The sequence below is a fragment of the Cherax quadricarinatus genome, chromosome 9 (genome assembly GCF_038502225.1).
Source record: "Cherax quadricarinatus isolate ZL_2023a chromosome 9, ASM3850222v1, whole genome shotgun sequence".
Lineage (NCBI taxonomy): Eukaryota > Metazoa > Arthropoda > Malacostraca > Decapoda > Parastacidae > Cherax > Cherax quadricarinatus.
In genome coordinates this window covers 11,253,758-11,281,363 of record NC_091300.1, presented here as the reverse complement: position 1 = coordinate 11,281,363, position 27,606 = coordinate 11,253,758, and the positions used below count along the sequence as shown (strand labels likewise).

Below are 27,606 nucleotides of genomic sequence, written 5' to 3'. Positions count from 1 at the left end.
GTTCCCAGTAGTTAAGGTGCTTGACAGAACTTATACATGCAGTAAAGGATCTCTGTACACTCTTTAGATCTGCGATTTCACCTGCTTTGAATGGAGATGTTAATGTACAGTAGTATTCCAGCCTAGAGAGAACAAGTGATTTGAAAAGGATCATGGGCTTGGCATCTCTCGTTTTGAAAGTTCTCATTATCCATCCTAGCATTTTCTTTGCACGTGCGATCGTGGCACTGTTGTGATCCTTGAAAGTGAGATCCTCAGACATTACTACTCCCAGGTCCCTTACATTATTTTTCCGCTCTATTGTATGGCCAGAGTCAGTAGTATACTCTGTTCTAGTTATTATCTCCTCCAGTTTTCCATAACGGAGTAGTTGGAATTTGTCCTCATTGAACATCATATTGTTTACCGTTGCCCACTGGAAAACTTTGTTTATATCTTCTTGGAGGTTAACCGCATCCTCAGCAGATGACAGCCTCATGCAGATCCTAGTATCATCCGCAAAGGATGATACGGTGCTGTGGTGTATATCTATGTCTGATATGAGGATAAGGAATAAGATGGGGGCGAGTACTGTGCCTTGTGGAACAGAGCTCTTCACTATGGCAGCCTCCGATTTAACTCTGTTGACCACTACTCTTTGTGTTCGATTTGTTAGGAAGTTGAAGATCCATCTCCCCACTTTCCCAGTTATTCCTTTAGCACATTTTATGGGCTATTACGCCATGATCGCATTTGTCAAATGCTTTTGCAAAGTCTGTGTATATTACATCTGCATTCTGATTTTCTTCCAGTGCATCCAAGGTCATGTCATAGTGATCCAGTAGTTGTGAGAGGCAGGAGCGACCTGCCCTGAACCCATGTTGCCCTGGATTGTGCAGATTTTGGGAATCCAGATGATTTGCAATCCTGCTTCTTAGCACTCTTTCAAAGAATTTTATGATGTGGGACGTCAGAGCTATTGGTCTATAGTTCTTAGCTAATGCTTTGCTGCCACCTTTATGGAGTGGGGCTATATCCGTTGTTTTAAGTGACTGTGGAATTTCACCCATGTCCAAGCTCCTCCTCCATAGTGTACTTAGGGCACGCGAGAGGGGTTTCTTGCAGTTCTTAATGAAAACAGAGTTCCACGAGTCTGGGCCCAGGGTTGAGCGCATAGGCATGTTGTCAATGGCTTTTTCGAAATCTATCGGAGTTAGGGTAATGTCGGAAATCTGGCATACATTTATGGAGCTTTGAGGCTCATTCATGAAGAAATCATTTGGGTCGTCGATCCTCAGACCGATTAGTGGTTCACTAAACACAGTCGTACTGGGATTTCAATATTTCACTCATTTCCTTGTTGTCATCTAAGTCCCATCCTGTCTGAGTAAGGGCCCGATACTAGATGTGGTATTTGCCTTGTTTTTGGCATATGAAAAGAAATATTTTGAATTTCTTTCAATTTCACTAATAGCTTTAAGTTCCTCCTGCCTCTCCTGGTTCCTGTAAGAGTCATTTAGCTTAAGTTCGACAGTTTCCACTTCCCTTGTCAGCGCCTCCTTTCATGTATCAGATATTCTAGCACTCCTGAGGAGCTCAGTGACTCTTCGTCGTCTTCTGTAGAGGGAGCGTCTTTTTCTCTCCAGTTTACTCCTGCTCTTCTTCTTTCTTAGGGGAATATGCCTAGAACATGCTTCGGCTACCAGGAAGTTGATCCTTTCAAGGCACTGGTTTGGATCCATGTCATTTAAGACATCTTCCCAACATGTTTTGTTTAGGACATGGTTTAACTGGTCCCAGTTGATGTTCTTGTTGTATTTTGTGAAGACACCTTCACAGGTACATGCATTCTGCTGATCAGGACCCCTATGCATGTACATCTGGACTTCGATTAGATTGTGATCGGAATTAGTTGTTTTTGATATTCTTATGTCTCTTATCAGGTCCTCATTATTTGTGAAGATAAGGTCAAGTGTGTTTTCTAGTCTTGTTGGCTCCACTATGTGCTGGCTTAAGATGTGTTTTTCACAGAGACTTAGTAGCTCATGTGTGTGTGACCTTTCATCTGCGCTACCTCTGGGGATTGTTTCAGCTATAACATTATTTGCTACATTCTTCCATTTTGAATGCTTTAGGTTGAAATCACCAAGCAGTAAGATGTTTGGGGATGGAGCTGGAAGGTTTTCCAAACAGTAATCAATTTTCAGTAGCTGTTCCTTGAACTGTTGTGAGGCTGCATCTGGTGGCTTGTATACAACCACAATGACTAGGTTTTGGTTCTCGATCTTTATTGATAGAACTTCAACTACCTCATTTGTGGTGTTCAGCAACTCCGTGCAGATAAGGGACTCTTTGACATACAGGCCAACCCCCCCTTGTTGCCTGTTTTTTCTGTCGCATCTAAAAAGATTGTAACCACTTATCCATATTTCACGGTCAAAGTGATCTTTTGTGTGAGTCTCTGTGAAGGTGGATGGCTTAAGGCCCTGTATATTAGCAAATATGAACGAGGTTGTATTCTGTGTTTGTTGGGGGGATTTTGTTATTGGCATCAGTAGTTGTAATTCTGGAGGGCCATGGGTGGCCACTGGCTGCGCCTCCAGTCCAATAAGGCTCCAAGGTGGTGGACTATTTTTGTTATTTCCTTCCATTTTCTTTTTTCGTTTCCTGCCACTAAGAAATCACCTGGAGTTGGGTTGTCGTAGCTACTATTGTTTGTCTTGTGGGGTCTGTGCCTCCTGGCCCCTTTTAGATGGTATGCAGGGCACTCGATGTTGTAACACTGCTTCTGGAGGACCGAGGAGTGGCACATTTTTGGGTGAAAGAAAGTACAGAAAGAAGAACGACACACTCCTTTAGACAGGAGGTCGCTACATTTTTTGGGATGGTCAAAGTAGCATGTCCCATTTTTTTCCCCTGTTATTCCATGCTTACAGATGCCCCCAAGCATAATATTTGCACAAATTCACCTTTGGTTGGGAATTTTTCTGAGGTGTGTTGTCAATTTCTGCAGGTTCTGGGACTGCACTATAATCCTCAGTATCCAAGCCAGGGCCACCCCGTCCTGGATTCCTTCTACTATGCGGTAATCCATGATGGAGCTCCGTTGCGACCTTGATTGATAACACGCATACAAATTTTAGTATCCTCTCCGACGGATGATACGAGGAAAACAAAGGGTCAGTATTCCTAACAGGGTCAGGGAGAACAGGGAAGAGAGACGGAGATGTATATCTAGAATAAAGAAAACTGGAAGAGTGGATAGGATAGGTGTAGAGTGGGAAGGAGGAAGGGAGAATAAGTGTTGAGAGGGAGGCTGATGTGTGAAGTATATTCTAGTAAAATGACAGACTGAGGATGAAGGACGGACAGACAGCAGGCAGACGCGTTGTGTGATGAATCAATAGAGAGAACCCACTCGTGAGGACAGGAAGAGCCGGCTGTCTCTTGTTTGGAGAGGGAAGGAAAGTGGTGGTGCTGGGAGTGTTGGGGTGGTGGTACTGCAAGTGTTTGGGTTGGTGGTGCTGCTGTCAGCGTTAGGGGTGGTGCTGCTGCTAGTGTTGGGGTGGTGGTGCTGCTGCCAGTGTTGGGGTGGTGGTGCTGCTGCCAGTGTTGGGGTGGTGGTGCTGCTGCTGCCAGTGTTGAGGTGGTGGTGCTGCCAGTGTTTGGGTTGGTGGTGGTGCTGCTGCTGCTGCCGCCGCCGCCGCCGCCAGTATTGGGGTGGTGGTGCTGCCGCCGCCAGTGTTGGGGTGGTGGTGCTGCTGCCAATGTTGAGGTGGTGGTGCTGCCAGTGTTTGGGTTGGTGGTGGTGGTGCTGCTGCTGCAGCCGCTGCCGCCAGTATTGGGGTGGTGGTGCTGCTGCCGCCGCCGCCAGTGCTGGGATGGTGGTGCTGCTGCCGCCGCCGCCAGTGCTGGGATGGTGGTGCTGCTGCCAGTGTTGGGGTGGTGCTGCTGCTGCCAGTGTTGGGGTGGTGGTGCTGCCAGTGTTTGGGTTGGTGGTGCTGCTGCTGCCGCCAGTGTTGGGGTGGTGGTGCTGCTGCTGTCAGCGTTAGGGGTGGTGGTGCTGTCAGCGTTAGGGGTGGTGGTGCTGTCAGCGTTAGGGGTGGTGGTGCTGCTGCCAGTGTTGGGGTGGTGGTGCTGCCAGTGTTGGGGTTGGTGGTGCTACTGCTGCTGCCAGTGTTCGGGTGGTGGTGGTGGGGGTGGTGGTGGTGGTGGTGGTGCTGCTGCTGCTGCTGCCGCCGCCGCCGCCGCCGCCAGTGTTGGGGTGGTGCTGCTGCCAGTGTTGAGGGTGGTGCTGCTGCCAGTGTTGGGGGTGGTGCTGCTGCCAATATTAGGGCGGTGCTGCTGCCAGTGTTGGGGTGGGAAGGTAGTGGTGAAGTAATGTTAGCAGTGTTAGGTGGTGTGGTGCTGCTGCCAGTGTTAGGTGGTGTGGTGCTGCTGCCAGTGTTAGGTGGTGTGGTGCTGCTGCCAGTGTTAGGTGGTGTGGTGCTGCTGCCAGTGTTAGGTGGTGTGGTGCTGCTGCCAGTGTTAGGTGGTGTGGTGCTGCTGCCAGTGTTAGGTGGTGTGGTGCTGCTGCCAGTGTTAGGTGGTGTGGTGCTGCTGCCAGTGTTAGGTGGTGTGGTGCTGCTGCCAGTGTTAGGTGGTGTGGTGCTGCTGCCAGTGTTAGGTGGTGTGGTGCTGCTGCCAGTGTTAGGTGGTGTGGTGCTGCTGCCAGTGTTAGGTGGTGTGGTGCTGCTGCCAGTGTTAGGTGGTGTGGTGCTGCTGCCAGTGTTAGGTGGTGTGGTGCTGCTGCCAGTGTTAGGTGGTGTGGTGCTGCTGCCAGTGTTAGGTGGTGTGGTGCTGCTGCCAGTGTTAGGTGGTGTGGTGCTCCTGCCAGTGTTGGGGTGGTGCTCCTGCCAGTGTTGGGGTGGTGCTCCTGCCAGTGTTGGGGTGGTGCTCCTGCCAGTGTTGGGGTGGTGCTCCTGCCAGTGTTGGGGGTGGTGCTCCTGCCAGTGTTGGGGGTGGTGCTCCTGCCAGTGTTGGGGTGGTGCTCCTGCCAGTGTTGGGGTGGTGCTGCTGCCAGTGTTGGTGGGAAGGTAGTGGTATAGTAATGTTAGCAGTGTTGGGTGGTATGCTGCTGCTGCCGCCAGTGTTGGTGGGAAGGTAGTGGTATAGTTAATGTTAGCAGTGTTGGGTGGTATGCTGCTGCTGCCAGTGTTAGTGGGAAGGTAGTGGTATAGTAATGTTAGCAGTGTTGGGTGGTATGTTGCTGCTGCTGCCAGTGTTGGTGGGAAGGTAGTGGTATAGTAATGTTAGCAGTGTTGGGTGGTATGTTGCTGCTGCCAGTGTTGGTGGGAAGGTAGTGGTATAGTAATGTTAGCAGTGTTGGGTGGTATGCTGCTGCTGCTGCCAGTGTTGGTGGGAAGGTAGTGGTATAGTAATGTTAGCAGTGTTGGGTGGTATGCTGCTGCTGCTGCCAGTGTTGGTGGGAAGGTAGTGGTATAGTAATGTTAGCAGTGTTGGGTGGTATGCTGCTGCTGCTGCCAGTGTTGGTGGGAAGGTAGTGGTATAGTAATGTTAGCAGTATTGGGTGGTATGTTGCTGCTGCTGCCAGTGTTGGTGGGAAGGTAGTGGTATAGTAATGTTAGCAGTGTTGGGTGGTATGCTGCTGCTGCTGCCAGTGTTGGTGGGAAGGTAGTGGTATAGTAATGTTAGCAGTGTTGGGTGGTATGTTGCTGCTGCTGCCAGTGTTGGTGGGAAGGTAGTGGTATAGTAATGTTAGCAGTGTTGGGTGGTATGCTGCTGCTGCTGCTGCTGCCAGTGTTGGTGGGAAGGTAGTGGTATAGTAATGTTAGCAGTGTTGGGTGGTATGCTGCTGCTGCTGCCAGTGTTGGTGGGAAGGTAGTGGTATAGTAATGTTAGCAGTGTTGGGTGGTATGTTGCTGCTGCTGCCAGTGTTGGTGGGAAGGTAGTGGTATAGTAATGTTAGCAGTGTTGGGTGGTATGCTGCTGCTGCTGCCAGTGTTGGTGGGAAGGTAGTGGTATAGTAATGTTAGCAGTGTTGGGTGGTATGCTGCTGCTGCTGCCAGTGTTGGTGGGAAGGTAGTGGTATAGTAATGTTAGCAGTGTTGGGTGGTATGCTGCTGCTGCTGCCAGTGTTGGTGGGAAGGTAGTGGTATAGTAATGTTAGCAGTGTTGGGTGGTATGCTGCTGCTGCTGCCAGTGTTGGTGGGAAGGTAGTGGTATAGTAATGTTAGCAGTGTTGGGTGGTATGCTGCTGCTGCTGCCAGTGTTGGTGGGAAGGTAGTGGTATAGTAATGTTAGCAGTGTTGGGTGGTATGTTGCTGCTGCCAGTGTTGGTGGGAAGGTAGTGGTATAGTAATGTTAGCAGTGTTGGGTGGTATGCTGCTGCTGCTGCCAGTGTTGGTGGGAAGGTAGTGGTATAGTAATGTTAGCAGTGTTGGGTGGTATGCTGCTGCTGCTGCTGCCGCCAGTGTTGGTGGGAAGGTAGTGGTATAGTAATGTTAGCAGTGTTGGGTGGTATGCTGCTGCTGCTGCCAGTGTTGGTGGGAAGGTAGTGGTATAGTAATGTTAGCAGTGTTGGGTGGTATGCTGCTGCTGCTGCCAGTGTTGGTGGGAAGGTAGTGGTATAGTAATGTTAGCAGTGTTGGGTGGTATGCTGCTGCTGCCAGTGTTGGTGGGAAGGTAGTGGTATAGTAATGTTAGCAGTGTTGGGTGGTATGCTGCTGCTGCTGCCAGTGTTGGTGGGAAGGTAGTGGTATAGTAATGTTAGCAGTGTTGGGTGGTATGTTGCTGCTGCCAGTGTTGGTGGGAAGGTAGTGGTATAGTAATGTTAGCAGTGTTGGGTGGTATGCTGCTGCCGCCAGTGTTGGTGGGAAGGTAGTGGTATAGTAATGTTAGCAGTGTTGGGTGGTATGTTGCTGCTGCCAGTGTTGGTGGGAAGGTAGTGGTATAGTAATGTTAGCAGTGTTGGGTGGTATGCTGCTGCTGCTGCCAGTGTTGGTGGGAAGGTAGTGGTATAGTAATGTTAGCAGTGTTGGGTGGTATGCTGCTGCCGCCAGTGTTGGTGGGAAGGTAGTGGTATAGTAATGTTAGCAGTGTTGGGTGGTATGTTGCTGCTGCTGCTGCCAGTGTTGGTGGGAAGGTAGTGGTAAAGTAATGTTAGCAGTGTTGGGTGGTATGCTGCTGCTGCCAGTGTTGGTGGGAAGGTAGTGGTAATGTTAGCAGTGTTGGGTGGTATGCTGCTGCTGCTGCCAGTGTTGGTGGGAAGGTAGTGGTATAGTAATGTTAGCAGTGTTGGGTGGTATGCTGCTGCTGCTGCCAGTGTTGGTGGGAAGGTAGTGGTATAGTAATGTTAGCAGTGTTGGGTGGTATGCTGCTGCTGCTGCCAGTGTTGGTGGGAAGGTAGTGGTATAGTAATGTTAGCAGTGTTGGGTGGTATGCTGCTGCTGCTGCTGCCGCCAGTGTTGGTGGGAAGGTAGTGGTATAGTAATGTTAGCAGTGTTGGGTGGTATGCTGCTGCTGCTGCCAGTGTTGGTGGGAAGGTAGTGGTATAGTAATGTTAGCAGTGTTGGGTGGTATGCTGCTGCTGCTGCCAGTGTTGGTGGGAAGGTAGTGGTATAGTAATGTTAGCAGTGTTGGGTGGTATGCTGCTGCTGCTGCTGCCGCCAGTGTTGGTGGGAAGGTAGTGGTATAGTAATGTTAGCAGTGTTGGGTGGTATGCTGCTGCTGCTGCTGCCGCCGCCAGTGTTGGTGGGAAGGTAGTGGTATAGTAATGTTAGCAGTGTTGGGTGGTATGCTGCTGCTGCCAGTGTTGGTGGGAAGGTAGTGGTATAGTAATGTTAGCAGTGTTGGGTGGTATGCTGCTGCTGCCAGTGTTGGTGGGAAGGTAGTGGTATAGTAATGTTAGCAGTGTTGGGTGGTATGCTGCTGCTGCCAGTGTTGGTGGGAAGGTAGTGGTATAGTAATGTTAGCAGTGTTGGGTGGTATGCTGCTGCTGCTGCCAGTGTTGGTGGGAAGGTAGTGGTATAGTAATGTTAGCAGTGTTGGGTGGTATGCTGCTGCTGCTGCCAGTGTTGGTGGGAAGGTAGTGGTATAGTAATGTTAGCAGTGTTGGGTGGTATGCTGCTGCTGCTGCCAGTGTTGGTGGGAAGGTAGTGGTATAGTAATGTTAGCAGTGTTGGGTGGTATGCTGCTGCTGCCAGTGTTGGTGGGAAGGTAGTGGTATAGTAATGTTAGCAGTGTTGGGTGGTATGTTGCTGCTGCTGCCAGTGTTGGTGGGAAGGTAGTGGTATAGTAATGTTAGCAGTGTTGGGTGGTATGTTGCTGCTGCCAGTGTTGGTGGGAAGGTAGTGGTATAGTAATGTTAGCAGTGTTGGGTGGTATGCTGCTGCTGCTGCCAGTGTTGGTGGGAAGGTAGTGGTATAGTAATGTTAGCAGTGTTGGGTGGTATGCTGCTGCTGCTGCCAGTGTTGGTGGGAAGGTAGTGGTATAGTAATGTTAGCAGTGTTGGGTGGTATGTTGCTGCTGCCAGTGTTGGTGGGAAGGTAGTGGTATAGTAATGTTAGCAGTGTTGGGTGGTATGTTGCTGCTGCCAGTGTTGGTGGGAAGGTAGTGGTATAGTAATGTTAGCAGTGTTGGGTGGTATGTTGCTGCTGCCAGTGTTGGTGGGAAGGTAGTGGTATAGTAATGTTAGCAGTGTTGGGTGGTATGCTGCTGCTGCTGCCAGTGTTGGTGGGAAGGTAGTGGTATAGTAATGTTAGCAGTGTTGGGTGGTATGCTGCTGCTGCTGCCAGTGTTGGTGGGAAGGTAGTGGTATAGTAATGTTAGCAGTGTTGGGTGGTATGCTGCTGCTGCTGTCAGTGTTGGTGGGAAGGTAGTGGTATAGTAATGTTAGCAGTGTTGGGTGGTATGCTGCTGCCGCCAGTGTTGGTGGGAAGGTAGTGGTATAGTAATGTTAGCAGTGTTGGGGGGTATGCTGCTGCTGCCAGTGTTGGTGGGAAGGTAGTGGTATAGTAATGTTAGCAGTGTTGGGTGGTATGCTGCTGCTGCCAGTGTTGGTGGGAAGGTAGTGGTATAGTAATGTTAGCAGTGTTGGGTGGTATGTTGCTGCTGCCAGTGTTGGTGGGAAGGTAGTGGTATAGTAATGTTAGCAGTGTTGGGTGGTATGCTGCTGCTGCTGCCGCCAGTGTTGGTGGGAAGGTAGTGGTATAGTAATGTTAGCAGTGTTGGGTGGTATGCTGCTGCTGCCGCCAGTGTTGGTGGGAAGGTAGTGGTATAGTAATGTTAGCAGTGTTGGGTGGTATGTTGCTGCTGCTGCCAGTGTTGGTGGGAAGGTAGTGGTATAGTAATGTTAGCAGTGTTGGGTGGTATGCTGCTGCTGCCGCCAGTGTTGGTGGGAAGGTAGTGGTATAGTAATGTTAGCAGTGTTGGGTGGTATGCTGCTGCTGCTGCCAGTGTTGGTGGGAAGGTAGTGGTATAGTAATGTTAGCAGTGTTGGGTGGTATGCTGCTGCTGCTGCCAGTGTTGGTGGGAAGGTAGTGGTATAGTAATGTTAGCAGTGTTGGGTGGTATGTTGCTGCTGCTGCCAGTGTTGGTGGGAAGGTAGTGGTATAGTAATGTTAGCAGTGTTGGGTGGTATGCTGCTGCTGCTGCCAGTGTTGGTGGGAAGGTAGTGGTATAGTAATGTTAGCAGTGTTGGGTGGTATGCTGCTGCTGCTGCCAGTGTTGGTGGGAAGGTAGTGGTATAGTAATGTTAGCAGTGTTGGGTGGTATACTGCTGCTGCCAGTGTTGGTGGGAAGGTAGTGGTATAGTAATGTTAGCAGTGTTGGGTGGTATGCTGCTGCTGCTGCCAGTGTTGGTGGGAAGGTAGTGGTATAGTAATGTTAGCAGTGTTGGGTGGTATGCTGCTGCTGCTGCCAGTGTTGGTGGGAAGGTAGTGGTATAGTAATGTTAGCAGTGTTGGGTGGTATGCTGCTGCTGCTGCCAGTGTTGGTGGGAAGGTAGTGGTATAGTAATGTTAGCAGTGTTGGGTGGTATGCTGCTGCTGCCGCCAGTGTTGCTGGGAAGGTAGTGGTATAGTAATGTTAGCAGTGTTGGGTGGTATGCTGCTGCTGCCAGTGTTGGTGGGAAGGTAGTGGTATAGTAATGTTAGCAGTGTTGGGTGGTATGCTGCTGCTGCTGCCAGTGTTGGTGGGAAGGTAGTGGTATAGTAATGTTAGCAGTGTTGGGTGGTATGCTGCTGCTGCTGCTGCCAGTGTTGGTGGGAAGGTAGTGGTATAGTAATGTTAGCAGTGTTGGGTGGTATGCTGCTGCTGCTGCTGCCAGTGTTGGTGGGAAGGTAGTGGTATAGTAATGTTAGCAGTGTTGGGTGGTATGTTGCTGCTGCTGCCAGTGTTGGTGGGAAGGTAGTGGTATAGTAATGTTAGCAGTGTTGGGTGGTATGCTGCTGCTGCCAGTGTTGGTGGGAAGGTAGTGGTATAGTAATGTTAGCAGTGTTGGGTGGTATGCTGCTGCTGCCAGTGTTGGTGGGAAGGTAGTGGTATAGTAATGTTAGCAGTGTTGGGTGGTATGTTGCTGCTGCTGCCGCCAGTGTTGGTGGGAAGGTAGTGGTAAAGTAATGTTAGCAGTGTTGGGTGGTATGCTGCTGCTGCTGCCAGTGTTGGTGGGAAGGTAGTGGTATAGTAATGTTAGCAGTGTTGGGTGGTATGCTGCTGCTGCTGCCAGTGTTGGTGGGAAGGTAGTGGTATAATGTTAGCAGTGTTGGGTGGTATGCTGCTGCTGCCAGTGTTGGTGGGAAGGTAGTGGTATAGTAATGTTAGCAGTGTTGGGTGGTATGCTGCTGCTGCTGCCGCCAGTGTTGGTGGGAAGGTAGTGGTATAGTAATGTTAGCAGTGTTGGGTGGTATGCTGCTGCTGCCAGTGTTGGTGGGAAGGTAGTGGTATAGTAATGTTAGCAGTGTTGGGTGGTATGCTGCTGCTGCTGCCAGTGTTGGTGGGAAGGTAGTGGTATAGTAATGTTAGCAGTGTTGGGTGGTATGCTGCTGCTGCCAGTGTTGGTGGGAAGGTAGTGGTATAGTAATGTTAGCAGTGTTGGGTGGTATGTTGCTGCTGCTGCCAGTGTTGGTGGGAAGGTAGTGGTATAGTAATGTTAGCAGTGTTGGGTGGTATGTTGCTGCTGCCAGTGTTGGTGGGAAGGTAGTGGTATAGTAATGTTAGCAGTGTTGGGTGGTATGTTGCTGCTGCTGCCAGTGTTGGTGGGAAGGTAGTGGTATAGTAATGTTAGCAGTGTTGGGTGGTATGTTGCTGCTGCCAGTGTTGTTGGGAAGGTAGTGGTATAGTAATGTTAGCAGTGTTGGGTGGTATGTTGCTGCTGCTGCCAGTGTTGGTGGGAAGGTAGTGGTATAGTAATGTTAGCAGTGTTGGGTGGTATGCTGCTGCTGCTGCCAGTGTTGGTGGGAAGGTAGTGGTATAGTAATGTTAGCAGTGTTGGGTGGTATGTTGCTGCTGCCAGTGTTGGTGGGAAGGTAGTGGTATAGTAATGTTAGCAGTGTTGGGTGGTATGCTGCTGCTGCTGCCAGTGTTGGTGGGAAGGTAGTGGTATAGTAATGTTAGCAGTGTTGGGTGGTATGTTGCTGCTGCTGCCAGTGTTGGTGGGAAGGTAGTGGTATAGTAATGTTAGCAGTGTTGGGTGGTATGTTGCTGCTGCCAGTGTTGGTGGGAAGGTAGTGGTATAGTAATGTTAGCAGTGTTGGGTGGTATGTTGCTGCTGCCAGTGTTGGTGGGAAGGTAGTGGTATAGTAATGTTAGCAGTGTTGGGTGGTATGTTGCTGCTGCTGCCAGTGTTGGTGGGAAGGTAGTGGTATAGTAATGTTAGCAGTGTTGGGTGGTATGCTGCTGCTGCCAGTGTTGGTGGGAAGGTAGTGGTAAAGTAATGTTAGCAGTGTTGGGTGGTATGCTGCTGCTGCCAGTGTTGGTGGGAAGGTAGTGGTAAAGTAATGTTAGCAGTGTTGGGTGGTATGCTGCTGCTGCTGGCTGTGTTGAACGATTGTTAAATTCAAACTGGTTGCAACAACAGTGTGCTACCTTACTGTACATGATACCTAGTTTTTTGTTCCCACTAAGTAACTCTTCCTTTTAATCCATAACACAGGATAGATTTCATACATATATTGAAATGAAATCCATCAGAAGAGAATGTGGTCAAGCACTTCAGTACGGGTTTAGTATACGGATGCCAAAGTATCGACATCGACAATTTTTACGGTATCTAAAAAAAACTGCCGATACTTTTAACATATTAGTAATACAAGTAGGTGTAAAAATAATAATTTGTAAAGTAAAAGACACAAGTGCAACTAATGTGACATTTATTGTGGCAACGTTTCGCTCTCCAGGAGCTTTATCAAGCCATTACAAACAATACATGGACACAGAGGGTATATAAAGGCTCAGAGTGAGGTGTGATACTAGTGAGGTACCATTTCGATGTTCACTAGTGGTGGTAGTAGTAGTAGTAGTGGTAGTGACAAAAGTAATACAATATGGTAGAGCAATTAATTCGTACATGAGTAAAAGGATATAAAAGCTATTACTTGGGTAACATAAAAATAGGTTGGACAAATATAGACTGGAATGAGGCAGCTTGTTTCAGTGTTCACTCTCTGTGCTTTGTGTAGTATAACAGGAGAGACTATGTGATGGCAGGGTTTACTGTTTTCAGGAGGATTCTTGCTAAGACTTCGGAGATGGTGAAGCTGCCGTTGTTTTGTTTAATTGTATTCGAAACAGCGATCAGTGCTGATTCGAGGCACTTGCGTCTGCGGAAATTAGTTTCTTTGATCACTAATTGGGCGTCTCTGAATTTCATGAGATGATTGGTGGAATTTCGGTGTTGTACACAGGCGTTGTTCAGGTTATCGATCCTACATGCGTAAATGTGTTCATTGAGGCGGGTGTCGAGGTTTCTTGCTGTTTCACCTACGTAGATCTTGTCACAGCCTCCACAGGGTATAGTGTAAACTCCTGCATTGACTGGTTCGTGGTGCTTGGGTTTTGTCCTGGTTAGATCCTTTATTGAAGTGGTAGAAGCGATGGCGACTCTGGTGTTAGCTTGTGAAAGTACTTTTGAGACGTTTAGTGCAACCTGGCTGTTAATGCAGGAGTTTACACTATACCCTGTGGAGGCTGTGACAAGATCTACGTAGGTGAAACAGCAAGAAACCTCGACACCCGCCTCAATGAACACATTTACGCATGTAGGATCGATAACCTGAACAACGCCTGTGTACAACACCGAAATTCCACCAATCTCCTCATGAAATTCAGAGACGCCCAATTAGTGATCAAAGAAACTAATTTCCGCAGACGCAAGTGCCTCGAATCAGCACTGATCGCTGTTTCGAATACAATTAAACAAAACAACGGCAGCTTCACCATCTCCGAAGTCTTAGCAAGAATCCTCCTGAAAACAGTAAACCCTGCCATCACATAGTCTCTCCTGTTATACTACACAAAGCACAGAGAGTGAACACTGAAACAAGCTGCCTCATTCCAGTCTATATTTGTCCAACCTATTTTTATGTTACCCAAGTAATAGCTTTTATATCCTTTTACTCATGTACGAATTAATTGCTCTACCATATTGTATTACTTTTGTCACTACCACTACTACTACTACCACTAGTGAACATCGAAATGGTACCTCACTAGTATTACACCTCACTCTGAGCCTTTATATACCCTCTGTGTCCATGTATTGTTTGTAATGGCTTGATAAAGCTCCTGGAGAGCGAAACGTTGCCACAATAAATGTCACATTAGTTGCACTTGTGTCCTTTTACTTTACATATTGTCGGTAATTCTACCAACTTTATTACAAAAATAATAATTAACGAACTATATATATATATGTGTATATATATATATATGTGTATATATATATATATATATATATATATATATATATATGTATATATATATATATATATATAAAATTTAATTTTACACACACGTGTACAATCCCCTCGAGGAGGAAACTGAGGGAATGTGCAATAAGGCAAGGGAGGAGGGTGTGGAACAAGTAAAAAACGACTATTATGGATGAATAAAAGGCTGTAAAACTGGAGCAAAAAAACTGAAAGCCACAGAAAAAAAATAAAGAGTGGGCAGATGGGGTACCAGCAATGAAGGGAGGAGAAAGGGATCTGGAATGTATAAAGAAAACAATTAATAGAGACTCTCAGAAGATGGAGAGGCAAAAGAGGTGATAAAGGAAACAAAAAAAAAACAGTGAAAATAGACAAGGCAATCCGGAAGGAAAGGCGATGACAGGAGAAAAAAAAGAAAGGTTGCTGGTGACCTATGAATTCCATCAGGATAAAGGGGAAAGGAAGCAGGAGATGAGAGGAGGAAAAATAAAGAATTGTTTCTGACACTGGGTGCATAGGATGAGAACAGATTGTGCAGATAAATTTTTTTCAAAGGATCGATAGGTACTCCCGCAACAAAACGTACAATCGGTATTTTATTCAATTTTCAGCATACCTATTAGACAGCAACAGAGAACGTCTTCCATGCCCTGATCACTTGCTACTAGTCATGTATGAGGGGGACTAGATTACAGCAGGACCCGAATTCTTCAACGTCCTCGAAATCTTCCACCTCACCTTGGACAGTATTTAAGACTATACTCATGCCTCAGCTTCATATCGACTTTTCTCCAAGCTGAGGGACTGACAACCTCAAACTATAGACTGATTACATCTTCATCTCGTCACTTCTACTGTCTTCAATCCATTCTCTGTATTTGACAAGCCTACCGCGTAGGCGTAACGTTTCAACAATAAAGATTCACAAATGCTGTGCATGAGTGTGTCTTACTGATCACGTTGTTACGGTACTGTGTGGATTTGGAACCAGGCCCTCAAAGCATCTTCCAGAAAGTACATATTCAGAACTTTTTGATGTTCCCAGTAATTAGCTTTGTGCAAGCTGTAAACGATCTGTTCCAGCCCTTCTATCTCTTCTGCAGGCTTACCAATGTGGCCAGACACACACTCACTCAAGGCTGGACAGCGGTGTCGGCGAGTACACCATGACTGATGCATTTCTTAACAAAAATGGGTAAATCAGCAATATGCTGCTACCCTGCTGGGAAGGGATAGGGGGAGGGCGAAGGGGTGAGGGTTGAAGATACAGAGTGTTAGAGTGAGGGAAGACGAGTAATGAAGGTGGTGGTGTGTGCGAGCATGAGTGGAAAAGGAAATTCCCAAGGAAGGCAGATGCCAGAAGAGCGTAATCTACACCAGTGATTCCCAACCTTAACAACGACCCCTATCACCTTCCTATTGCTTCCACAATAAAAACACCTTGTTCAAGATCGGTGAACACTGTTTATTAAAACTGTAGTTTCTGTGCGTGAAAAACACGTGCACCTCTTAAGAAAGCAATATTAAAACCTGAGGTTATTAAAACAGCCATATACATTGTTAAAACAACAACTGACCTACGTATGTCCTGAACAAAATATTGTTTTGACACGGTCGGCACTAAACATTCTTGATGATGGTTGGAAAGGTTTGCCCTATTACCAACTTTTCAATTACCAGAAGTGTTGCAAGACACTGCACAAAGGAGATCTTTTAAGGCAACGTTTTTATCCACAAGTCTCAGAGTATCTGAGATTCACATTTAAACTTAACATAGTTACTGCTTGTCAAGTACAGTATATGAATTATTCTTGGCAATTTTCAAGAACATATTCATTATGTACTGTAAACGAGGTGAGGAACGGTGGGGCGTCTTGAGGTATATTCGGGAACTATCGTAACATTTCATCCTTAAAATATTCTAGGCTCTGTGTTAGCGAATCTTAGAAATCATTATGAAATGTGACTTCAGAAGGAGTTTCTTCCACGAATGCATTTGTCCTTGTTAACACGGACAAACGATCTTGATTTTTTGTCGTCAGATCCTTATTCATTCTTTCAACGAAATTTAATACGATGTATTTTTTCCTTGGAGATAAAAGTGAACAAAGAATATTGAAGAAGTCGATCAAGTGTGCAATCTTTGACAATTCTGATCCCTGAAAAATGTCAAAGATGAACTTTTCACTGCTGGAAAATAAAATTCTTAGATCATTTTTTCCGGCCTAATTATTTTGTTGTAGTCATGTGGATGAGCTAAACCCGTTGGAGATCATACAGTGCTGAAAATAAAGGTAACTAAGTTTGATCCAACGGCAAGATGGCACCAATTCTTTGGATCAAGAGCCCTTCACTAGTATTAAAGATGCTATGAAAAAAAAATGACAGACACCTTGCTTGTGAAGGTAACAGAACGAAAGCAACAGTAGATATATAAATATAAAAAGGAGGAAAGAAGAAAAGATAAGATAGCATAACACAATGACTTATCAGCACATTAGTTACCAGGGAGATAGAGGAAATAATGAAGACTGATAAGAGAAAGAATACTATGATAAAAGAATGACGAGGAAAATTAGGAGAATGGAGGTAAGAAAGTGGAGATTGAAGATGATAGAGGCAAGATGGAGAAGAATGAAAAATAGGAGAGTGAAGATAAAGAATGAATATAAGGATGAACAAGCAATGAAAAGATGAACAGGGACAGGAAGTTAAGATGGAGGAGGAATATAAAAAAGGAAAGAGAAGCAACCATTAAGGAGGAGAGTAATCAACATCTCACCAAGGTCGCTTAGAGGCGAAGATGGCGGCCAGGGATTGGGAGGAGAGGGAATGGGAAGGAATAGAAGAAATAGGAAGGAAGAGAAGCGGAGAAGAGGAATGACTAGCGAAGTGGAGAATAGGGAAGGTAAGACGAGAAGAGTGAAAGGAATGACAAGGAGAGGAAGGAAGGGGAAAGGAAAGAGGAGGATTGAACGAAAAATAAGAGAATGGTAGGGAAAGGAAAGTACGGAAAGGGAAATGACGAAATAAAGTAAAAGGTACACACATTTGACTAGTTTCAAGAATTTTCCTACTCTCGCAGCCCGTCCTTGGGCCAGGCTCATCTGTTGATTACCTGGTCAACCAGACTGATGCTGCTGGCGGTCCGCTGACTCGCATATCTGCCAGACACTGGTTAATCCTCCCCTTCCTACCTGGAGAGCATTCCGGGGATCAACGCCCCCGCGGCCTGATCCACGACAAAGCCTCCCGGTGGATCAGGGCCTGATCAACGAGGCTGTTACTGCTGGCCGCACGTAGTCCAACGTATGAATCACAACCCAATTTCTACACTTGTCCCAGCAGTACTTTTGATATCTTCTAGCAAAATGCTGAAAAAGTCTGGGACCAAAGATACTGATACAGTGTTCTCTTATTGTGCCCACAGCACCCCTACCCTTCACCGATTCTATTCTACACATTCATATTGGGACGAGTTCTTAGAGAAGTGAATGTAGCAAGAATACCAACGGATGGACTGCTATAGGGAGCCCAGCCGATCACGTCTGCCTGCGCTTATCTAGGGATGGTAAATGAGACAGGCCTTCGGCCTAGTCATGCGCAATTCAAATAGGTTATCATGTGACTAGATGAGACAAGGGACCCCTGTATTTAAATGATAATCGACACATAATATATACAAGTACTGCAACACCGACACAGTGAGCAGATTTGGGACGAGGCTCTCAAGTACTTTTCACATATATTATCATGTATATCTCTTCTTCGCTCCGTCGAGTAAATATTTAAGGCTATGAGGTGCTCCCAATAATTTAAACGCTTTAATGGCTCTATGGGGGCCGCAAATGCTCTTTGAATATGGTCCAGTTCTGATCTCTTTCCTGCCTTGAATGGAGTAGGGAAAGAGGAAAAGAACAGGGGAAGTCAACGCACCTTTAACACCGTGAGTGAACAAACAAACTATCCTTAGTTTACTACGTCAATTTAATGACGTGCTACTCAACGTCAGTTTCTTAACTCTTCCACTTTTATTTTAAAATCTTATTTTCTTTATTTTAAGTAAGGTTAAGTTAAATTAGTGTTGGGTTGCCTGAAGGATGCTTTGGATTACGGCAGGTTACACTAATGGAATTGCCAAGGAAAAAAAACAAGTGGGTCGCATTGGACTGTCCAATGCGACCCACTGCCCAAATGTCTTTTAAATACACCATTACGAAGGACCGTTAATGCAAAGAAACAACCATTACATGGTTACCAGATTTAACGCCCCCCCCCACCGATAGTTTACTACTACTTAGTCTACAGAACCACCACCTCATTGGTCACTGGCTGCCCACCTTCCCAGATCTGAACACAATATTAAGTCAGTTTGCTCAACTGCTCCCTCCACCTTGCTCAATTAAGTCGACCCACGTAGACACCTACACCAAATTATACACCCCAAATGCCTGTGTTATATTGTAATGACGACAATGAGGATAAGTATGATTTCATGGGAACAGTCACCAGATGTAAGAGTAACATCAACAGTCACCAGATGTAAGAGTATCACACACACACACACACACACACACACACACACACACACACACACACACACACACACACAGTAGTAGCAATCAGCGAAGAGGCGGGGCCAGGAGCTGTGACTCGACCCCTGCAACCACAAATAGGTGAGTACAAACACACACAACACTGCTTGGATAAAAAGTATCTACCTGTTCATAGTGAAAGTAGTAATATCAGATAAAGAAGGAAGTGTTAACATAAAAATAAGAAAACTGTAGCTATGAAAACAAACTGAAGTAATCACAGTTTTTGGCTCTGCAGAAAACGAAATAAAAACCAGAACAGAAAGAACAAAAGAACGACGCATAAATTAGACAAAATAATTAGTGGATTTTAACATTCAGGTGCATATTGTGGCATTTAATCAAGATAGAAAATGAGAGAGATAAGAACAGGCCGCTAAGAATAAGATTTACGTAGATAAATCATAAAGAATTGCTGAAGTGACTAGGGACAAAAAAAAATATAAAGCTATAAGGATATACAAATTAGATTTGCCCTCTAAGAAGGATAGGGTGAAAATAAAGGATTTCATAAACACTGCTAAGAGGTTAAATGAACATAGAAATAAAAAAAAATGAGAGAAACAGGGCTGTACTGGCCTATTTGACGATTTCTCAAAGCAGCAAGCACATGATACGGAACTAACAAAAAAAAAACAGAGAAACACATTTGTAAATATGTATATTAATATAGAAAGAGTAATTAAAAATGAATAGAGCCAAAGGACATTAAAAATGAAGCTGTATTCGACAAAATGGTCAGTGTGGTGGAGTAGGAAAGCAGTAATATTGGTAAATGAAACAATAAAAGCTAAGGAAATTGAAATACAAAAAAAAAATGCTGAATATTACACACAAGGTTACAAAAAGATACGAAATAATAGATAAGGTAGATCATGTTATCTACAACAGGAAGAAGACATAGTTGTAAATTGAGAAAGTGGAGCCGAAGGGATGCAAGAAAATTTCTCTTTACAAAGTGGTAGGCTAATAGAATGAATTAAAACAGGAAATGGTAAATGCTACAGTCACTGGATTTTTTAAATTGTGATGAAAAAAAAAATTACAGAAGATGCGACGCCACAAGCATACCTCTGCTCCTGTTGCTACCAATAATTACAAATAAGTAATTACACTAAACGTATACCCAGAGGGCACATGCAAATAGTATAAAATCAGCAGTATATACAAAAACTCTGCATTCGGGGAAACTTAGCAAATAACCCCTAAGAATTCTGTAAACACACATGTTAGACCAGCCGTCAACAACATGACTGGGGCTCCCACCTGGTCAAGCAATGTGCTTGACCAGTTTTGCAACTAAGCTGGTCCTAGAACTGAGAGGTATGCACCATGAGGAAAATTGAAGGAACTGAACCTGACGACCTTGGAGGAGAGAATTATAAGGACTTGGTAGAGCGAACAGGAATACAAGTTTTCAATCAAGAGATTCAGAGACAATGCGAAGCGCGTGGAAGCATATCAGAAGTCATCCGTGAAGAGGTAGGAAGTATTTTTTAGTCTCAAGGTAGTTAAGTGGAATGAGTTGGACAAGGAAGTGGAAGGAAAACTTGATGCATAGCTTTAAGAGTAACTATAACGCCCAAGAGGCCAGAAATCAGGAATACTGATTAAAACAGTCTCGGTGAGTATACTAGCATGAATGGATGTCAATGAGTTGGCAAGTCGCATAGCGTAGTGCCTAAAAGAATCGAACATGGAAATATCACTACGAATCCTAGAGAAGCAGAGGTTCCTCCTTGGAAAAACTAGACTGAAAAATAGGGAGAAAATGTAAGGATACAGAAGAGGGAACTAAGAAGAAACGAGAAGGGGGGAAAAATGTGTGTACCAGTATGGCAAGGAAGAATTATCTGTACAAAGTTGGTGACACTCACCCCTACCCAAAAATTAGACAACCCGTGGTTCAATCATCAATGCTCTAACAAATATTTAACAGGTGGTGCTATTAGTGGTTTGTGATGCGTCATGAATGGCTATTCGGGAGAAATTAAACGTTTTAACTGGAGGACAGATTATACCGGCACTCACCACTATATAAGTAACACTGCACTAGTTCCCCTGTCTGCAATTATCGAGGATAAGCTTCAACTTCACCATAACAGGGCAGCTGTGCTTTGTGAGCTACGAGCACGCGCACTCAACAAGATGTGATTATTACTGTATAGCCTAAATCACCATCCCCCCCTTCCTACCCCAAAGTCAACACCTCCCAACAGCAGCTACATACACCAAGGTGTGCATATGTATATACAATTTTTACTTAAATTCCTATTTTAGGAATTAAACGTATTCTTTATGGTACATGCAAACTGTCCACTAATTAACATCATTTTAATGATATAGCAGATATCAACTAAAGACGTTGTAAGACGCACATACACTAGTGAATGCTCTAAAAAAAACTTAGGTAGCGAGTAAGAGGGATGACCTAGAGGACAGTTGCGAAGAGGCAAATATGTATGTAGTTTTATGAATAAATACGATCGCTCCCGAAATACAAAGAATCAGTAAAATAGTTATGAGGGGCATGGGGCTAGGAATTACTACTATGCCAATACAAACAACTAGTACAGTACATAAAACAAGAGCAATGGCCCCCAATTAGTCGATCTAGTCGAAGTCAAACACCACAAAAGAAATCGAGTGGGAACTATTTACAAGCATAATTTTATGTACTAATTCCAATTTCTTGTTGCGTTTAAAAAGTAAGAACTAAACTCATATAGCGCTAGTACTTATGCATGAAAACACTGATCACCCAAACACACAAGCAGCACTCAATTTATCCATAAATCATAATACATCCTGCAGAGATTTAAACTGCTTCAAAATTATGTCCTAGGTTGGCCACAGCTTTCATTAACTAGCATTAATAGAACACCCACCCACAAATATCAACCCGTATTACCATCCTACTGGCTCATGAGTGACGTCTCATGACGTTAGTTATCCCCTGCATAGTCTTTCTTCCCTTTATCAAAGCTGCAACCTCAGACCCCGTCCCTTCTGGTGTCTTCCCTCCGAAGCTTCCGCCAGTTCCTTCTGGCCCCTGCATATTGGCAAGCACCTCTTGATTTCTATCCCAGGGGCCCGGCCCCTCTCCCAACGGCCAACCCTGTGTATCATGTCCCTCCACTCGTGTTCCTCCCTCTCCCTTACCTTACACTCACCCACCCTCCCTCCCTACTATTCTCTAAAAATAAGTGGGTAGCATCCAAGAAAGTGTTAGAAAACTACGCTCCCTCTAAGCAAACTCCAGTATCCGTTGGAAGTATTCAAGTGTTGGATAAAAAATATCCATATATACACGTATTCTATCTTAACCTTATCCCCTTCCCCTTTAAACTGTGATCGTTACCTACAGTTTACAGGAGCAAAACTAAATACGAGTCAGAAGGGTTGGGTGCAAAAAAAAAAAAAAAAAACTTGCTTACCAGGAGCGAGTAGGCTAGCGTCATTTTTTTTTTAATTATGCTCATCTGTTCTATTAAAACCATAACAATTTTGTCTCGCGTGGCCCAGATTATCTGGGGAACTTCTGAAGGCTGGCCAAAGATCCCTCGTCCACCCCTACATCCACACTTGGCGGAAATATAAACTACAAAGATTTAAATAAATTTGGCTGAAATCATGTGTCAAGCACTACAATTTAGTAATAAGATAATCGATCATAATATCTGGCTTAAATTACCTAACTTATGTAACATTAGTTTTCTCTTTGGGAGAAAGGGTGGAAAAGGGGTAACGGATCTTCCGGACCCAACTGTGTATGGCAATAACTGAACTTGAAACAAAAGTGCCTGCTGTCGGGGAGGAAACTGTCTGTGCGTCGATCTAGTCTTTTAAAATTACCAAGGGAAATGATCTTAAACAATTCATGGGACTGTGTTGGAACACTAATATAGCTCGTAGATACAATGATATTGAAACAATGAAATAGTTAAAAAGGAAGGGCTGCAAAGAGAATGATAGGGTAGTGGTGGGAAAAGAAAAGGGAGGCAAATAAGGTCTGTGTAACTGATAGGACAGTTTTAAACAAAGAAACCCAAGTGTTTCTCAGCATTTTGGGTCCTCAGAATATATATTTGTGATCCAACGAAATGTATAAAAGTGGTCAAACTTGAGTTATGATGCACACATTGCAACTTCCACCACATTCTTTCTTGGTGGTATTTTACTTGTCAAGAGAAATGACAAAATTATTATTATAATCAAGGGGGAAGCGCTAAACCCGTAAGATTATACAGCGCCTGAGGGGGGATGTGGAAGGTATTCAGGTTTAATTCAGGGAACTGGAGAACAGATCCAATTCCCTAGATCAAGAGCCCCTCACCAGCATCAAGGAACCTTTCTTGAGGTGAAAAATTTCTCCTGATACGGATCATGTGATTAATTCCTCGATGAAGCTTTTGATCATTTGAAGGTCTTCTACCGACTTTTTGTCGAAACGGCAGGGTAAGTGAGCTCGTGTTTTCTGTATTTATAATGTGTATATACAAAGGTAGTGTATATCATGGATTGTCTTTAATGCCTATTTAAGGCAATACAATAATTTTTTGTTAGTTTACAGGTGAATTGCAATCTTATTAACCAATGTGCAGTCCATAAGCTTTAAATCTGATTAACTTTTCTGTAGACATGAGAAAACTTGTAAAAGTCTTTAATTATATTTTTACCCATTATTTAGTTTTATGTATATACTACTGTACTAGGAAGTATTGACAAAAGGGGATGAAGACAGACTGTTTTCAAAGGATTGGGATACGGATACACAGAAATTAAATAAGATGTGCCATAGACGGCTGGAAAACATATTCGTAGTCTTTAAGTGATTAACAACAACAACAACAACTGGAGGCCAAATCCCTAAGTACAGTAGTACATACAACTCTAGGTATTCACAGGAGCCCAAGACGCTAGCATCGATAAAACTATTAACTAGCAAGAGATTTTGCCAGACCCCTGACTCGAACCCGAGAACCACACCTATCAAAAAAAAATCATTAAGTGCAAGATACTCAAATAGTGAGGAATCTACAAAGCAGGTTGCTAATAGAAAAGAAGTTAAGACACTGTCCCCGCGACCATAATTAAACATGCAAGTACACTCACGTGCACTCACGTACCGTGGTATAAACCTTGGTAATAAATACCGACAAGTTGGTTTAGAAAGGCACGTAAGCAAACACTGACATTTACTAGAAAACGTTTCGGTCCTGGGACCTTGATCACTTCTAACATACAGAGGTAGAAAGACATTATATATATAGGCGGAGAGTGAGGTGTGACGCACGTGACCTGAGGAATGTCATAAGATGAGAGTAAGACACATGTGCAACATCTGGGTATCTTTATTGTAGACGTTTCGCATGTTGCACATGTGTCTTACTCTCATCTTGTCGGTATGATATACCATTCGTACACAATGTCATAAGAACATAAGAACACAAGAATGGAGGAACACTGTAGAAGGCCTACTGGCCCATGCGAGGCAGGTCCTTATCAAAACAACCTCTACCTATGATGAGGACGGGTAGACGATGAAATCATGTGACTCCTGTGTTGTTGGGTTGGTGCTGCTTAAGTATCATGTATGCCAATGTTTTTGAAATTTTGTACTTTCCAGTGTTGCGTTCTCAATCACTCAGGTGACCTTCTCTCCCGAATTTCCAACCTGAATGTCAAAAACAAAAGCATGGCTTCCTTCGATGTCACAGCCCTCTTTACCAACGTTCCTACTGACGCTGCAATCAACATTCTGAGACAGGCTTACTGAAAACCACGACCTCCCTTTACCTCTTCTAGATTTCATCAATCTAGTGGAACTTTGTGTTAATTTCAACTTCAAGTATCAGGACAACTGTTACAAACAGTGCTTTGGGATGGCAATGGGCAGCCCGCTCAGTGTTGTGCTTGCCAACCTCTTCATGGAAAACCTTGAGACAGAGAAATTCAGCACCCTCATTCCCAACACCGTTACCTGGCTAAGATGCGTTGATGATATATTGGTTTTCTATCCGAGACGTCTCAATATCCAGGCCCTTCTCAACAAGATCAATGCAGTTGAACCATCAATAAAGTTTACACTTGAACTCGAAAATGATGGCAAACTTCCTTTCCTCGACGTTCTACTGTGCAGATCTCCCGACAGTGACAAACTTCTCTTCAAACTGTATAGAAAACCTACCAACAAGGACGATCTTATACACTTTTATTCACACCAAGACACCCGCACTAAGAGAGGAGTCCTCATTGGCTTCTTCTTGAGAGCTCTTCGCATCTCCAGCCCTTGTTTTCTAGAAGAATGCACTTACATAACACAAGCCTTTACACGTCTTCAGTTCCCATCTTTCTTCATCCGAGATTGCAGACTCAAGGCACAAGCTATCCTCAACAAACCGCCCATGGAACAGCCCCCTAAGCAGTTCATAATACTCCCATGTGGTGATGTTGCCACGAATACTCGCCGGGCACTTGCTATGAGTAACATCAACGTTTCCACCATAAACACATCTATCAAAGACCTCACTACGAAACGCAGCCCCGCACCTCTAACTTCTACAGCAGGCGTCTACACTATCCCCTGTGGGTTCTGTCCCAAGAAATATGTAGGCGAGACAGGCGGAGATCTTGCAGTCCGCCTGAATGAGCATCGAAATGTCTCTAACAGAGACGATGCAAGGTAAGCCTGTGTCCTACACAGAGACTCCACGGGGCATTTGATGAACTGGAATGAGGCACAACTCGTTCTCGCCGAACCAGACCTCAGACGCCGACGGTGCCTAGAAGCCTCACTAATCGCCGTCACCGACACTATAGAACGCAACACTGGAAACTACACAATTTCAAAAACATTGGCATACATGATACTTAAGCAGCACCAACCCAACAACACAGGAGTCACATGATTTCATCGTCTACCCGTCCTCATCATAGGTACAGGTTGTTTTGATAAGGACCTGCCTCGCATGGGCCAGTAGACCTTCTACAGTGTTCCTCCATTCTTGTGTTATGTTCTTATGACATTCCTCAGGTCACGTGCGTCACACCTTACTCTCCGCCTATATATATAATGTCTTTCTACCTCTGTATGTTAGAAGTGATCAAGGTCCCAGGACCGAAACGTTTTCTAATAAATATGTCATAGTGTTTGCTTACGTGTCTTTCTAAACCAACTCACGTACCGTGTACAGTATCCCATTCGTCCAGTGTACACCTTATGAAAAGCCCCTAAAGTGGGAATCCTTGTGTGATAACTACATACCTTGTCTAGGAATACATTGTGGTGTTGATCAGCTGCCCTTGTGACGATGATCAAGGCGTTATTCTCTGCAATTTGATGAACTCTTAAATAAATGCAATACTGTAGAAACTAACCTATGCTTAAGGTGTTACAACAGCAGAAGCCAAGAAACCGGTTATTACTGCAATGCAGGGAGACCAGTTTTCTTACCTAATTACTAGTGTATATATTTACTGTGTTCAGCATCCATAAACTGGAAGAACTGGGGCACAAACAGTATAAATACGTGAAAGGATGTGAAAAAGAGAAAGGGGGAGAGACAAGAGAGAAAAACAGACAAGAAGAGAGAAAAAGAAAGAAAATATGGAAAAAGAAAAAAAAAAGTTTAAAACTGAATCAATCTAAATTTAAAATGATATAGGAAAGCACTGGTTCAGCAGCAGATATGAAGAAAATTTAAAGTAAAAAACGCTCACAGCAACACCAGCGACGGCCTGGCCTCAACACACCTTAGTCTAATCACTATCTGCCCCTCACCAAACTATTTTCTCATAAAAACCATACCAAATGTATTGTATTTGTTGAGAATAAAATTAAAATTCTTATTATTATTACTGAGGCGGCGTAGGGATGCACTAGGGACAGCATTCGTACCTTCGTTCCTCCCTCCACACTGATTACCATTCTTATCATCCTGATGTGCCTGTCCTCCTTCACGTCCCAGCCATTCCCACTTACCCAGTCTTGCCCTGGGCATACTACCTTCTTCGCTCCTGTATCTCCTCCAAGGCCAAGGTCACGGCACAACCCACTACCGTGCCTCCCACTCGGTACTTATAATGCTACGCTTCTGCTCGCTGCCACCATGAAGCATGCGCACAATACAACCCCCCCCCCACACACACACAGAACCAGGAGCTAGGACTCGACCTCTGCAACCACACTGGCCAGTAAAAAAAAGTATCAACAACTGGTAACTAACACAGGAAATGTGATTACAGAAGCATGACTTATAGAATTAAAAAAAAAAAATCCGAAACGTGCAAAGCGAATGAAAACCAAATGGCAAATCTGCACAAGAAAAAATGAAGGTAATAGAAATAAGCATGAAGAAAATGAAACTATGGGTTTCAAAGGAATGTCTGGATGAACCTGACAAACCTTAGGCTAATCTTTTCAACATATAGGTATTAAAAGAATGTATGGAGAAACTTAACAGACCTTTGGCTAGTCTTTTCAACATATCACTACAAACTGGCATAGTACCCGATAAGTGGAAACTGGCAAATGTGATACCTATCTACAAAGCAGGAGACAGGTCTTTAGCTTCGAATTATAGACCAATAACCCTATAACCTCCACGGTGGGAAAATTGATGGAACCAACTGCCGAGGCTATTCAAAGTCACCATCCTTCCTGTTGACCCTATCAGTGTGGAATAGTTTATAACCTTGTATGTTGCATTCAGAAGGCATTTATCTTTCAGGTTGAACCAGGTCTCTGTTATACCAGTAATATCTATATTACCTACGCTTGCAAGTAATCTTAGCTCATCTATCTTATTTCTAAGACTCCTACTATTTGTATAGTAAACCTTAAGGGAGCTAGTCACTCGTTGCCCTCTGCTATCTCTCTCTCTTTGTTGATCAACTGATTTGCCATTACTAGCAACTTTATTTTGAATATTGTCTTTTAAACATATCCCTGAGGTATCCCAGTAATAACTGCTGTTTTTAACCCTAATACTGCAACCTCTATAATCTATCAGTTTAAATTCCTAGACAAGTCATCAATTGCCCTCTCAATCGAATTGGCTAATGCAACCACTCCATCCCCAGAGAGATGAACCCCATCCCTT

The 27,606-nt window shown here is 44.6% G+C and overlaps 1 protein-coding gene across 2 annotated transcripts in view; it reads right to left on the bottom strand.

Annotated features, from left to right (window-relative positions):
• LOC128686222 (protein phosphatase PTC7 homolog) overlaps positions 1 to 27,606 on the bottom strand; it is a 317,819-nt gene that overhangs the window by 250,277 nt on the left and 39,936 nt on the right. The window contains exon 2 of one of the 2 annotated variants that reach the window (XM_070083231.1): positions 19,082 to 19,123. The exons of the other annotated variant lie outside the window; for it this stretch is intronic. Coding sequence (XP_069939332.1) covers positions 19,082 to 19,123 — 42 coding nt within the window. The remainder of the gene's footprint in view (positions 1 to 19,081; positions 19,124 to 27,606) is intronic. 2 annotated transcript variants of the gene reach the window in all.